At 43.0% G+C, this 16,021-nt stretch overlaps 1 protein-coding gene across 3 annotated transcripts in view; it reads left to right on the top strand.

Moving 5' to 3' along the window:
* The first annotated feature begins 5,060 nt into the window (after window positions 1-5,060).
* The window catches only part of aspm (assembly factor for spindle microtubules), a 78,861-nt gene continuing 67,900 nt past the window's right edge, over window positions 5,061-16,021 (top strand). For all 3 annotated transcript variants that reach the window (XM_061883811.1, XM_061883812.1, XM_061883810.1), the window contains exons 1-3: window positions 5,061-5,486; window positions 12,072-12,215; window positions 14,223-15,624. In XM_061883811.1, the coding sequence (XP_061739795.1) occupies window positions 5,211-5,486; window positions 12,072-12,215; window positions 14,223-15,624 (1,822 nt within the window). In that variant the 5' untranslated portion in view covers window positions 5,061-5,210. The remainder of the gene's footprint in view (window positions 5,487-12,071; window positions 12,216-14,222; window positions 15,625-16,021) is intronic.

Genomic DNA, 16,021 nt, shown 5'->3' with positions numbered 1-16,021 from the left:
TAAAATTAATTGTATAAGACACTACTTGAACGACCCTACCTCAATTTGGATCTTTATTTCTCATCATTTATTTTCTAACCTTGGAGGCCTAAAATTTTTGCTATTGTGTAATTATAACATTGATAGGATTCCTGTTGTGTTCTCAAACTTTCACAAACAAGCCCTTCTAGCATGGTCTCTTATATACAAAACCCGTTTTCATATGAGTTGGGAAATTGTGTTAGATGTAAATATAAACAAAAAAACAATGATTTGCAAATCCTTTTCAACCCATATTCAGTTGAATATGCTACAAAGACAACATATTTGATGTTCAAACTGATAAACATTTTTTTTTTTTTTGCAAATAATCATTACCTTTAGAATTTGAAGCCAGCAACACGTGACAAAGAAGTTGGGAAATGTGGCAATAAATACTGATAAAGTTGAGGAATGCTCATCAAACACTTATTTGGAACATCCCACAGGTGTGCAGGCTAATTGGGAAAGGAGTTCCATGATTGGGTATAAAAACAGCTTCCGTGAAATGCTAAGTAATTCACAAACAAGGATGGGGTGAGGGTCACCACTTTGCAAACAAATTGTCGAACAGTTTTAGAACAACATTTCTCAACGAGCTATTGCAAGGAATGTAGGGATTTTACCATCTACGGTCTGTAAAATCATCAAAAGGTTTAGAGAATCTGGAGAAATAACTGCACGTAAGCGATGATATTACGGATCTTTGATCTCTCAGGCGGTACTGTATCAAAAACCGACATCAGTGTGTAAAGGATATCACCACACGGGCTCAGGAACACTTCATAAAACCAATGTCAGTAACTACAATTGGTCGCTACATCTGTAAGTGCAAGTTAAAACTCTACAATGCTAAGCGAAAGCCATTTATCAACAACAACCAGGAACGGACTGATGCAAAGTGGAAAACGGACTGATGCAAAGTGGAAAAGTGTTCTGTGGTCTGACGCGTCCAGATTTCAAATTATATTTGGAAACTGTGGATGTGGTGTCCTCCGGAACAAAGAGGAAAGTAACCATCTGGATTGTTTTAGGCGCAAAGTTCAAAGGCCAGCATCTGTGATGGTATTGGGGTGCATTAGTGCCCAAGGCATGGGTAACTTACACATCTGTGAAGGCACCATTAATGCTGAATGGTCCATACAGGTTTTGGAGCAACATATGTTGTCATCCAAGCAATGATATCATGGACGCCCCTGCTTATTTCAGCAAAACAATGCCAAGCCACATGTTACAACAGCGTGGCTTCGTAGTAAAAGAGTGCGGGTACTTTCCTGGCCCGCCTGCAGTCCAGACCTGTCTGCCATCGAAAATGTGTGACGCATTATGAAGCATAAAATACGACAGCGGAGACCCCGGACTGTTGAACAACTTAAGCTGTACATCAAGCAAGAATGGTAAAGAATTCCACTTTCAAAGATTCAACAATTAGTTTTCTCAGTTTATTGAGTGTTGTTAAAAGAAAAGGTGATGTAACACAGTGGTGAACATGCCCTTTCCCAACTACTTTGGCATGTGTTGCAGCCATGAAATTAAGTTAATTATTATTTGCAAAAATAAAAATAAAGTTTATGAGTTTGAACATCAAATATCTTGTCTCTGTAGTGCATTCAACTGAATATGGGTTGAAAGGATTTGCAAATCATTGTATTCCATTTATATTTACATCTAACACAATTTCCCAACTCATATGGAAACAGGGTTTGTACAAGCACAATTTTTCACCTAACAAATATTTCATTTGGAACAATAAAGACATATGTTACAAAATGAAATTTCTTTTCCTCAACATTTGGTTCAACAATAACATTATTTGAGTGAGTCAGCTTTTCAATAAGGAAGGTCAACTTTTTAATTCCCAAGAATTTCTCAACCATTTTAAGATACCTGTGACTCCCAAACAATTCGCCATCGTATTTGATGCCATTCCAACAGGTGTTATTGCAATAATGACAATAAAACTCTATTCTATTATGTTGTACAGGGCTTACACACCTCCTCTTTCTGCTGTAAAAATTGTGAATGATCCACTTGACACTCCTGTGGGGAAACTTTGCTTTGATCAGAAAAATAACAGAAAAATCCGCAGCTTATTCCGAAATGATTGTGTGTCTGTCTCCTATGTAATTGCCCTCTGGAATAAATAAATAATAAATAAATGGGTTGTACTTGTATAGCGCTTTTCTACCTTCAAGGTACTCAAAGCGCTTTGACACTACTTCCACATTTACCCATTCACACACACATTCACACACTGATGGAGGGAGCTGCCATGCAAGGCGCTAACCAGCACCCATCAGGAGCAAGGGTGAAGTGTCTTGCTCAGGACACAACGGACCTGATGAGGTTGGTTCTAGGTGGGATTTGAACCAGTGACCCTCGGGCTGCGCACGGCCACTCTTCCACCGCGCCACGCCGTCCCCTAATAATGTTGTAAATGACAACTGTTGGGTCAAAACCTGGTCCCTTCCTAACAGGTATTTACTTACCAACTAAGTCAAAGTGATATCTTAAAATCATTCATCGTTATTACCCTTACAACCCCCTGGCGCTGTTTTGTACTATGTTTTTATAATGTTTTGTAATGAACCTTTTTGGCTGAGTGAGCCAAGAAGCCAAATATTTTAAAATGTATTTCCCTAAGGGCCATATAACATTTTTTTTTAACACTGAACACAACTAAACGCGTGCATTTTTAAGTAAGAACAACATTTCCAGAGTATAACAGGTCTCTTATTCTTTGTAATAACATTGTTATTCTGAAGCTAACTGCGGAGGGGGCGTGGCCTGCGGGCCTGCAGCAAAGCAGGATGTTGCCAGGACCGGCCTTGAAATCAGCGACAGGTGCGTAGATGGCCCACCTGAGCCTTGTTATCTAATCACCTATCGCTCTTTTATAAGCAGCAGCCAGGAGGAGGGACAGGGTTGGGGCTGGAGCCAGAGGGCGAATGAGGACGAAAGAGAAAAAGACAATTGCTGGAAAGCAACTGAGAGACTAATTGAAAAAATATATAGATATATTTTAACCCTAAAACAGGCTCTCATGTCGGTGCTTGGTGGTCTGAAGAACCCCCAGGAGGGCAAGCCCAACATTAACCAATAATAAATAAATTACTTCTTACCATTAACGCAACTTCTTGAACATAAAAATGCATGAGCATGTTTTGTATTTTGAATGTTATTTTTAACATTATGATTACAAGTGGAATTATTCATTTCTTATCGTGTTAAGCAATGTCAGCTCAGATTTATCCAAGAGCCAGATGCAGTCATCAAAAGAGCCACATCTGGCTCTAGAGCCATAGGTTCCCTGCCCCTGTTTTATACTGTTGTTGGACTTATTTTGATTATTGGTTCTCAACTGGGGCTTCACGGTGGCAGAGGGGTTAGTGCGTCCGCCTCACAATATTAAGGTCCTGCAGTCCTGGGTTCAAATCCAGGCTCGGGATCTTTCTGTGTGGAGTTTGCATGTTCTCCCCGTGAATGCGTGGGTTCCCTCCGGGTACTCCGGCTTCCTCCCACTTCCAAAGACATGCACCAGGGGATAGGTTGATTGGCAACACTAAATGGTCCCTAGTGTGTGAATGTGAGTGTGAATGTTGTCTGTCTATCTGTGTTGGCCCTGCGATGAGGTGGCGACTTGTCCAGGGTGTACACCGCCTTCCGCCCGATTGTAGCTGAGATAGGCGCCAGCGCCCCCCGCGACCCCAAAAGGGAATAAGCGGTAGAAAATGGATGGATGGATGGATGGTTCTCAACTGGGGCTTCACGGTGGCAGAGGGGTTAGTGCGTCCGCCTCACAATACGAAGGTCCTGCAGTCCTGGGTTCAAATCCAGGCTCGGGATATTTCTGTGTGGAGTTTGCATGTTCTCCCCGTGAATGCGTGGGTTCCCTCCGGGTACTCCGGCTTCCTCCCACTTCCAAAGACATGCACCTGGGGATAGGTTGTTTGGCAACACTAAATGGTCCCTAGTGTGTGAATGTGAGTGTGAATGTTGTCTGTCTATCTGTGTTGGCCCTGCGATGAGGGGGCGACTTGTCCAGGGTGTACACCGCCTTCCGCCCGATTGTAGCTGAGATAGGCGCCAGCCCCCCCCGCGACCCCAAAAGGGAATAAGCGGTAGAAAATGGATGGATGGATGGATGGTTCGCAACTGGGGCTTCACGGTGGCAGAGGGGTTAGTGCGTCCGCCTCACGATACGAAGGTCCTGCAGTCCTGGGTTCAAATCCAGGTTCGGGATCTTTCTGTGTGGAGTTTGCATGTTCTCCCCGTGAATGCGTGGGTTCCCTCCGGGTTCTCCGGCTTCCTCCCACCTCCAAAGACATGCACCTGGGGATAGGTTGATTGGCAACACTAAATGGTCCCTAGTGTGTGAATGTGGGTGTGAATGTTGTCTGTCTATCTGTGTTGGCCCTGCGATGAGGGCGACTTGTCCAGGGTGTACACCGCCTTCCGCCCGATTGTAGCTGAGATAGGCGCCAGCCCCCCCCCCCCCCCGCGACCCCAAAAGGGAATAAGCGGTAGAAAATGGATGGATGGATGGATGGTTCTCAACTGGGGCTTCACGGTGGCAGAGGGGTTAGTGCGTCTGCCTCACAATACGAAGGTCCTGCAGTCCTGGGTTCAAATCCTGGCGACTTGTCCAGGGTGTACGCCGCCTTCCGCCCGATTGTAGCTGAGATAGGCGCCAGCGCCCTCCGCGACCCCAAAAAGGGAATAAGCGGTAGAAAAATGGATGGATGGATGGGTTCTCAACTGTTTGTAAATGTTGAAATTTATAAATAAATAAATAAAAAAAGAAAAAAAAAAAGGAAAGGAAATAAAGTGGACCTCGTGTAAAACTGGAAAAAAAACAAAAAACGGTTTGTTGTTGGGGGGCGTGGCTTTTAGACTTTTCAAAAAAACCCAACTAGCTCTCTGATTGGTGAAATGCCGGCCGCTATGGAGGATCAAACCAGAAGTCGTCTACTATTGGACAACAGGCCACCAATGCTCGCGTCTGATTGGCTATTTGCACAAATGGGTAAATATTTAAACTTTCCACAACGCTTGTGGGAAGAAGCGTGTGATATTATTCGGAAATTACGTGCTATGAGCGTTAAGGATACCATCCTTGTGCTTACTTTACACATATTAGTAGTTTCTATTAGGAATGTAGGTCGTTAACCTACTGATTTGTGATACTTAAAATGCCCGGAGTTGGAACGTTACCACCGGGGACTTTTATGGACTTTAGTCCAAGACGGAGAAGCAGCGCCGAGAAGGAAAATGAGATCCCGGTTTTGAGTCTGGTGCTGTTTTCAAAGGCTCCGTTTGTATCGTTCGGGACAGTGAAGGTCGGCACCTCGAAGTCTGCTGTTCTCCGCATTGAGAATCCGGACGAGGACGCCGAAGTTGAGGTCATTGTTGACAAGATCCCGTCCGGCAAAGGCTTCTCCGTCAACCAAACCGCCTTCACAATCCAGGTATGTCTTCCAACTCGCTGCAAGTCCCATTCTAGAAGCTTAATTAATTATATTACCTTCGAGATACTTTATGACAAACAATGTCCATAGAAACAACCTATACATCCATCCATTTCCTACCGCTTGTCCCTTTTCGGGTCACGGGCGTTGCTGGAGCTTGCATCTTAGTAAGAAGCAAAATAAAAATAATCAACCATGGATGACAATATTAATAATGATATTAATTTTATTTGTAAAAAGCACTTTACATTGAGCAAACAACCTCAAAGTGCTACAATGTCCATCCATCCATCATTTTCTGCTTATCCGAGGTCGGGTTGCGGGGGCAGCAGCCTAAGCAGGGAAGCCCAGACTTCCCTCTCCCCAGCCACTTCGTCCAGCTCTTCCCATGAATTGATTAACGTGGACCCCGACTTAAAGAAGTTGAAAAACTTATTCGGGTGTTACTATTTAGTGGTCAATTGTAAGGAATATGTACTGAACTGTGCAATCTACTAATAAAAGTATCAATCAATCAATTCCCGCTCCCAGGCCAGCCGGGAGACATAGTCTTCCCAACCATGAATTGATTAACGTGGACCCCGACTTAAAGAAGTTGAAAAACTTATTCGGGTGTTACTATTTAGTGGTCAATTGTACGGAATGTGTACTGAACTGCAATATACTAATAAAAGTATCAATCAATCAATCAATTCCCGCTCCCAGGCCAGCCGGGAGACATAGTCTTCCCAACCATGAATTAATTTACGTGGACCCCGACTTAAAGAAGTTGAAAAACTTATTTGGGTGTTACCATTTAGTGGTCAATTGTACGGAATATGTACTGAACTGTGCAATCTACTAATAAAAGTATCAATCAATCAATCAATTCCCGCTCCCAGGCCAGCCGGGAGACATAGTCTTCCCAACCATGAATTGATTAACGTGGACCCCGACTTAAAGAAGTTGAAAAACTTATTTGGGTGTTATTATTTAGTGGTCAATTGTACGGAATATGTACTGAACTGTGCAATCTACTAATAAAAGTTTCAATCAATCAATCAAACCTGTCCTGGGTCTTCCTGTGGCCTCCTACCGGTTGGACGTGCCCTAAACACCTCCCCAGGGAGGCTTTACTTTGAGCTCTCCCCGGATGGCAGAGCTTCTCACCCCATCTCTAAGGGATAGCCCTGCCACCCGGTGAAGGAAACTCATTTCGTCCGCTTTTACCCGTGACTTTTGTCCTTTCCGTCATAACCCAAAGCTCATGACCATAGGTGAGAATGGGAACGTAGATCGCCCGGCTAAATTGAGAGCTTTGCTTATACCTTTGCTACAGTGTATTAAAAAAAAAAGATAATAAAACTAGAACAGACTAATAGCTAGAACTAGTATGCATATATCTATAAAAAGGCTTTTTCAAAAGGAAGGGTTTTTAAGCCTTTTTTAAAAGCATCCACAGTCTGTGGTGCCCTCAGGTGGTCAGGGAGGGTGTTCAACAGAGTGGGAGTGGCGGAGCCAAAAGCCCGGTCTCCTATAGTTTGTAGCTTTGTCCTCTGAGGTTTGAAGAGGTTAGCCTGTCCGGAGCGGAGGTGTCGTGTTAAGGATTTGGTTATCTATTGTTGTTGATAATAGAGGTAAAGTATTGGTATCATTCATTATCAATAGTGCTATTTCTATTGGTATTTGTATTACTCCATTTGTTGTGTAATAATGTTCATAGTCATTTCTGTGTTATTTATTTCACTAACTGCTTCTTTGCTTTTACTTTTACTATATTTATATGTATCGTATTTGCTGATGTTGCTCTTTTGTTGTTGTTTGTTTTGTCTCTCTGTCTTGTTCCCTCTGTGTCTTCCTTTTTTCCATCTTTCTATCCCCTCCTGCTCCGGCCCGGCTGCACCAAATGATAATATAAACACATTTAATAAAGTCAAATACAAATAAGGCAACAAGAGAAGTGTCCCACACTTCTATTTTTGTAAAGTAAATTTGTACCGCCCATAAGGGCCTCTACATCAACTATATGATTTGCATGAGAAGCTGGACAGGACAAAAAAACAACAAACAAAACATATTACAGTCGATTTATTAGACCTGAGCAACATGAGGCATCCTACTAAAGAAGGTGCTAAAGCATGGGTTTCAAACTCTGGCCCGCGGGCCAAATCTGGCCCGCCGTGTACTTTCATTTGGCCCTTGAGGCTATATCAAATTAACATTAGAGCTGGCCCGCCGCTTTAACGCCACATTCACCGCTAATACTCATACTCGTCAACCCTCCCGATTTCCTGGGAGACTCCCGAAGTTCAGTGCCCCACCCGAATTTCCCCCCGGACAACAATGTTTGGGATGGGCCCTAAAAACACTGCCTTTGGCGTTCTCTACAATCTGTCGCCACGTCCGCTTTTCCTCCATACAAACAGCGTGCTGGCCCAGTCACATAATATATGCAACTTATACACACAAACAAGTGGATGCAACGCATACTTGGTCAACAGCCATACAGGTCACACTGAGGGTGGCCGTATAAACAACTTTAACACTGTTACAAATATGCGCCACACTGTGAACCCACACCAAACAAGAATGACAAACAATTTGGGAGAACATCCCCACCGTAACACAACAGAACAAATACCCAGAACCACTTGCGGCACTAACTCTTCCGGGACGCTACAATATACACCCCCATTACCACCAAACCCCGCCGCCGAAAAGAGGCATTCAATTTTTATTTTTTATTTTATTTTTATTTGATATGCCATTGATATTTTTTAATTATCATTATTTGAAACTTGATTTTGCATGTCACTATAAAGTTATGTTCAATATTCAATGCAAAACTTGTTTGGGTCCCTATTACAAGGTTAATTTGTTCAACCTTGGCCCATGGCTTTGTTCGGTTTTAAAACTTTGGCCCACTCTGTATTTGAGTTCGACACCCCTGTGCTAAAGGGTACTATTCTAAAATGTGTTTATGTTGCACGATTGCACCAAGTAAAATTCGTAGTTTCTGAACCCGTTCTCAAACAATAACAATAAAACTATTCTGATAGATGGGAATGTAAAAAAAAATAACAAATATGAACAAAGTAGTTGAAAGTGTCGATAAGTACTTTATGTACATTAGACCGAATCTGGAGGAAAATATTCAACATACTGAGTCAGTTGAGGACTTGAATGACACCATAGATAAAAACTAGAGATGTCCGATAATATCGGGCTGCTGATAAATGCTTTAAAATGTAATATCGGAAATGATCGGTGTCTGTTTCAAAAAGTAAAGTTTATGACTTTTTAAAACCCCGAGAAGTACAGAGCGGCAACAAACCTTAAAGGCTCTGCCTCTGCGTGCCGGCCCAATCACATATCTATGGCTTTTCACACACACAAGTGAATATAAAGCATACTTGGTCAACAGCCATACAGGTCACACTGAGGGTGGCCGTATAAACAAGGTTAACACTGTTACAAATATGCGCCACACTGTGAACTCACAGCAAACAAGAATGACAAACACATTTCGGGAGAACATCCGCACCGTAACACAACATAAACACAACCGGACAAATACCCAGAACCCCTTGCATCACTAACTCTTCCGGGACGCGACAATATACACCCCCGCTACCACCAAACCCCGCCCCAACCCAAACCCGCCGCCGAAAAAAGGCCTTAAATTTGTGTTTTTATTTAATTTGATATGCCATTGATATTTTTTAATTAATATTATTTGAAACTGGATTTTGCATGTCACTATAAAGTTATATAAGCCTTACTTGGTCAATATTCAATGCAAAACTTGTTTGGGTCCCTATTAAAGGGTTAATTTGTTCAACCTCGGCCCGCGGTTCTGTTCCGTTTTAAATTTTGGCCCGCTCCGTATTTGAGTTTGACACCACTGCCATGGATAAAAACTAGAGATGTCCGATAATATCGATAAATGCTTTAAAATGTAATATCGGAAATTATGGGTGTCTGTTTCAAAAAGTAAAGTTTATGACTTTTTAAAACGCCGAGAAGTACAGAGCGGCAATAAACCTTGAAGGCTCTGCCTCTGCGTGCCGGCCCAGTCACATATCTATGGCTTTTCACACACACACAAGTGAATATAAAGCATACTTGGTCAACAGCCGTACAGGTCACACTGAGGGTGGGCGTACAAACAACTTTAAGACTGTTACAAATATGCGCCACACTGTGAACCCACACCAAACAAGAATGACAAACACATTTCGGGAGAACATCCGCACCGTAACACAACATAAACACAACCGGACACATACCCAGATTCCCTTGCATCACTAACTCTTCCGGGACGCAACAATATACACCCCCGCTACCACTAAACCCCGCCTCAACCCAAACCCGCCGCCGAAAAAAGGCCTTAAATTTGTCTTTTCATTTAATTTGATATGCCATTGATATTTTTTAATTATTATTATTTGAAACTGGATTTTGCATGTCACTATAAAGTTATATAAACCTTACTGGGTCAATATTCAATGCAAAACTTGTTTGGGTCCCTATTAAAGGGTTAATTTGTTCAATCTCGGCCCGCGGTTCTGTTCAGTTTTAAATTTTGGCCCGCTCTGTATTTGAGTTTGACACCACTGCCATGGATAAAAACTAGAGATGTCCGATAATATCGATAAATGCCTTAAAATGTAATATCGGAAATGATCGGTGTCTGTTTCAAAAAGTAAAGTTTATGACTTTTTAAAACGCCGAGAAGTACAGAGCGGCAATAAACCTTAAAGGCTCTGACTCTGCGTGCCGGCCCAATCACATATCTATGGCTTTTCACACACACACAAGTGAATATAAAGCATACTTGGTCAACAGCCGTACAGGTCACACTGAGGGTGGGCGTACAAACAACTTTAAGACTGTTACAAATATGCGCCACACTGTGAACCCACACCAAACAAGAATGACAAACACATTTCGGGACAACATCCGCACAACACAACAGAACAAATACCCAGAACCCCTTGCAACCCTAACTCTTCCGGGATGCTACAATATACACCCCCCAGGTTTATTGGCGCTCTGTACATCTCCCTACGTCCGTGCACCACTCCGTACGGCGGCGTTTTAAAAAGTCATCACTTTTACTTTTTGTAAACCGATACCGATAATTTCCGATATTACATTTTAAAGCATTCCATCCATCCATCCATCTTCTTCTGCTTATCCGAGGTCTGGTCGCGGGGGCAACAGCCTAAGCAGGGAAACCCAGACTTCCCTCTCCCCAGCCACTTCGTCTAGCTCTTCCCGGGGGATCCCGAGGCGTTCCCAGGCCAGCCGGGAGACATAGTGCCCTAAACACCTCCCTAGGGAGGCGTTCGGGTGGCATCCTGACCAGATGCCCGAACCACCTCATCTGGTTCCTCTCCATGTGGAGGAGCAGCGGCTTTACTTTGAGTTCCTCCCGGATGGCAGAGATTCTCACCCTATCTCTAAGGGACAGCCCACCCACACGGCGGAGGAAACTAATTTTGGCCGCTTGTACCCGTGATCTTATCCTTTCGGTCATGACCCAAAGCTCATGACCATAGGTGAGGATGGGAACGTAGATCGACCGGTAAATTGAGAGCTTTGCCTTCCGGCTCAGCTCCTTCTTCACCACAACGGATCGGTACAATGTCCGCATTACTGAAGACGCCGCACCGATCCGCCTGTCGATCTCACGATCCACTCTTCCCCCACTCGTGAACAAGACTCCTAGGTACTTGAACTCCTCCACTTGGGGCAGGGTCTCCTCCCCAACCCGGAGATGGCATTCCACCCTTTTCCGGGCGAGAACCATGGACTCGGACTTGGAGGTGCTGATTCTCATTCCGGTCGCTTCACACTCGGCTGCGAACCGATCCAGTGAGAGCTGAAGATCCCGGTCAGATGAAGCCATCAGGACCACATCATCTGCAAAAAGCAGAGACCTAATCCTGCGGTCACCAAACCGGAACCCCTCAACGCCTTGACTGCGCCTAGAAATTCTGTCCACAAAAGTTATGAACAGAAAAGCATTCATGGGTCGATAATATCGGCAGTCCGATGTTATTTGACATCTCTAATCAAAATCAGATTTAAAGGATGTTATTTATGTACTTTGCTGATTTTCCTTGACTGGTGCGTTTTTGCATATGTAACATCATCTACAAAGATACAAATAATTGCTATTGCGACATCTAGTGGGCACATTTAGAACAGCAGTTTATTTCATTTAAAACATTTTGGCTCATTTTCGTACTTTGCAAACTCGTCCCACGGGCCGGTTAAAACCTGTACGTTTGACACCCCCGTCCTAAACGGCTCCAAACACTTGCTAGTATAACCGTGCATTTTTATAATGTGATTCAACTGCTTTTGTCATAGATTCTGCATTTATTATACCGATAACGTTACATTTTGGATTGAAAGTATTAGTGTTATCCCAGATTTAATATATAAAACTCTCTTATCGAGTCTACTATTTGTACTACAGCAATATTGTGTTTGGCATTTTAAGCAAAATGTTTGAAATGTTTAGGTTTGTTCATGATTGTTGATTGTGTGTAATGAAGCCACTAGTAACTAAATCATTTAAAATTGTGCTCGTAGCCCCAGGGTGCGTTTAGCCTGACCATAACCTGGACTCCAACAGAAGAGGGCGGAATCAGAGAGCTCATCATCTTCATCGGCAATCGAGTCCTCAAGCACCAGGCAGTCCTGCTTGGGAGAGCCGAAGTATCAAAAAAGAAAAAGGTATTTCCCCCAAGGGCAATTACACAATTTGGTTTCACTCCTGGAGTGGAGTTAAGTGACATTTTAGTTGCTTGCTCGGGACGGGCATGGTAATCAATAATATCATCCGTGGTCAATGAATGTTGTCATTTATTCAGGTCAATATATCAACGTTTACTTACATAGCCAGCATTAAATTTGTTAGCTAAGGTGAAATCTCTCCAGGGGTAAGGGTGCATCGCCCGGGGGACAATGCTGGGTGGGTGTAAGGAACTACCATCAAGTCTCCATCTCATCGCTATCTGGGGGGGCAATAGACTACAGAGTGTGGTGAAGTAGGCCGGCTTCGTCGCGTGAAGAAGCCTACAGTTTTTGGTTGTTTTCCGCTCCGTATGCTGAATGGCAAACGATATATATCTCAATATTTTTTCCGTAAAGTAAAAACAAAACAGTCCTAGTTACATGAGACACCAAGTATGTCATTATTTTGTCTTAGTAAGTCAATATTTACTAAGTCAAAATAATGACATACTTAGTAGTGTGGCGAATTTATCATCTTCAATTGACCCATCACCCTTTGGGAGGTGAGGGGAGCAGTGAGCAGCAGCGGTGGCCGTGCCCGGGAATAATTTTTGGTGATTTAACCCCAAATTCCAACCCTTGATGCTACATTAATCATTAGTAATGTAGCAGCCCAGTTTTGAATGGCAGGGTCCCTGCTATCACATGTTGCCAAAAATAGAACATTATCATAATAAAAATCAACTACCGGCTTTCCAAATGCTGTAATAAATTAAGCATGATGAGTTGAGCATATGTCGGCATGTGGCCCCACTTTTAACTTTTTTTTCAAATGCTTATTTACAGTAAGTCATTCATTTGACTTCGTCATTATTTTGTCTTAGTAAGTCAATATTTACTAAGTCAAAATAATGACTAAGTCATTATTTTGTCTTAGTAAGTCAATATTTACTAAGTCAAAATAATGACTAAGTCAAATGAATGACTTACAGTAAGTCAATATTTACTCAGTCAAAATAATGACTAAGTCAAATGAATGACTTACTGTAAATAAGCATTTGAAAAAAAAAAGTTATGCTTAACTCATCATGCTTAATTTATTACGGCATTTGGGAAGCCTGTAGTTGATTTTTATTATGATAAAGTTATATTTTTGGCAACATGTGATATCAGGGACCCTGCCTTTCAAAACTAGGCTGCTACATTACTAATGATTAATGTAGCATCAAGGGTTGGAATTTGGGGTTGAATCACCAAAAATGATTCCCGGGCGCGGCCACCGCTGCTGCTCACTGCTCCCCTCACCTCCCAGGGGGTGATCAAGGGGGATGGGTCAATTGAAGATGATAATTTCGCCACACATCGTGTGTGTGTGTGTGTGTGACAATCATTGGTACTTTAACTTTTAACTATAGCTGAAAGAATAATACAATAGCAATAGGAGAGACTATTCATCCCTGAACACCATGGAGTTTATGTAGGCTTTATGATGCAGTTATATTATTATATCAACTATCAGGGACAGAAACTCTTCATTTAACATAATGTCCTTTTTTGCTGCTTCAACACAGAAAAAGGTAAAGTGAAATAACTTTGTTGTTAACTACAAGTCAGTAATGCTTGTCCATCTCTCAGACAGACAGGGCTTTGATGTCCGTAACACACACGCACGCACACACATGCCGCAAAATGAGTTAACGTTTCGCTAAAAGCTAATTAGCCTTCACCTAAAGGACTGCTGAGCTTATTTTGGGGATTATTGATGGTGTGTCCGACAGAGGAGGAAATTATCGTACAAATCTGCTGTGTTGTTAAAAGAATAACATTACATCTGCTTTGGGAAGCTGAGGTATGTCCACAAAGGGCACCACCATTCTTCTACCATTCCATTTTGGGGATGAGGCAGGCATTTGAATATTGAATCATTCTCAATATTGTTTGAGTGCATTGCTTCAATCCGCTTTGGGAAAGCTTCTCACTGTACAGTAACTTATTCTTGTTTTTCAGAAGAGCTTATGGGATGCCATCAAAAACAAAAGGGGAGCTGAAAAAGGATCTCCTTACAAGGGTAAAAGGACGGAACCACCGACAAAGATGGCTGCCAATAAAACTGTCCAAGTGTCCAGAAAACCACAGCATAAACGGGATAGACTCCGTAGTCCACTTTCTTCGCTTAATGAAGGAAAACCTGTCAGGGAGAAGTTATTCCACAAGCACAGTCACCCTGATGATGACCGTCCAGAGTCAGAGCAGAACAGGGCTTTAAATCCCACTTATAAGCCATGGTCTCTGGCAGACCAGGAGAACGTACGCCATGTTCAAATGCACTCTTCTCCAGTGTTAGCCACACAGGTGACACACATGAGTACAGGTCCTGGTTCTTTGGTGGAAAAGCCGGAAAACAAAGTGCTTGCCAAAATGCTCAATACAACGCTGTCCCCTATTGGGACGCCAGAGAGGTTCAAAGAGATCATGCCTCGCATTAAATCAGTTGAAAGTCATGTTATCGGAGGCCCGGCACTCTCTTTGACCGAGGCACTGGCCCTCATTGACTCTAATCTCAGTCCTATCAGCAGCAGTCCCCGAGACACCAGTTCCAATAGTGTGTTTTCCGACTCCCTCGAATCAAAAAGCGACAATCATGAACGTGGAAGGAACGAGAACGTTGGCAGCCCAGAAATGTCCCAGTCCACAAAGCACGGACTTACCTTTAGCCAGAAGGCTGTTAAGCCCGAGGCCGTGGAAATACCTACAAAGTTGGCTTTTAATTGTGAAACGGTGATTAAAAAGAAGGCCCCGGCGAGTGAAAGGAAAATAAAGAAGTCAAAGCGTCGTCTAATGGAGAAAACTCTTGAGTTGACTGAAAGCCGCAGCCACTCTGAGTCCGGACCGGGTACCCCGTCTCTACCTGTAATACAACCAGACTGGACGCAGAGATCAACGGAAGCTGGTTTGTCATGTGTCAACACAAGAGCAGTCCAAGAATTCGATACTTCCAGCACAACTCAAAAAGCTGATGCCTCACCATCACCTATAGCTTTACCTGCCGGCACGCCGAAACCCACAATTCATTGGGACTTCGCCACCAATTCCCCAACCCTCGATGCTCCTCTCATGACATTCACTGCCACCTCTCCGTCATCGTCGAACCAGTCTTCCGAACCCGACAATCGCCTTCCCGAATCGTCCCCAACAGATCCGTCCGCTCAGTTGGACTCATTTCCAATTCACGTGGCAAGGAAGAGCATTAAGAGGAAGAGTGAAGAGTATTTGAAAAGTGCCTTGAAGATCGACGCCGGTGGGAAAACGGAGCCGGTCAAAAGGACCAGAACGGTGCTTTGGAAAAATGAACCCGCCAAACCGACACACGAGAGGACGATGTTACAGAAGCAGCAGGCCAAATCAACAGGTAGTTTGCGATATTGATTGATTGAGAATTTTATTAGTAGATTACACAGTACAGTACATATTCTGTACAATTGACCACTAAATGGTAACACCAGAATACGTTTTTCAATTTAAGTTGGGGTCCACGTTAATCAATTCAAGAATGGATTCTGAATCGAATCATTACCTCCAAGAATCGAATCAATTTGAATCATGTGGTGCCTAAAGATTCATAGCTCTAATATCTAGTCCAGGGGTCACCAACCTTTTTGAAACCAAGAGCTACTTCTTGGGTACTGATTAATGCGAAGGGCTACCAGTTTGATACACACTTAAATAAATAGCCAGAAATAGCCAATTTGCTCAATTTACCTTTCACTCTGTTATTATTAATAATTAATTATATTTATCTTTGTGGA

This window comes from Nerophis ophidion, linkage group LG22, assembly GCF_033978795.1.
Source record: "Nerophis ophidion isolate RoL-2023_Sa linkage group LG22, RoL_Noph_v1.0, whole genome shotgun sequence".
NCBI classification, from domain to species: domain Eukaryota; kingdom Metazoa; phylum Chordata; class Actinopteri; order Syngnathiformes; family Syngnathidae; genus Nerophis; species Nerophis ophidion.
The sequence above is the reverse complement of the archived record's forward strand: the minus strand, read 5'-3'. Positions and strand labels throughout refer to the sequence as shown.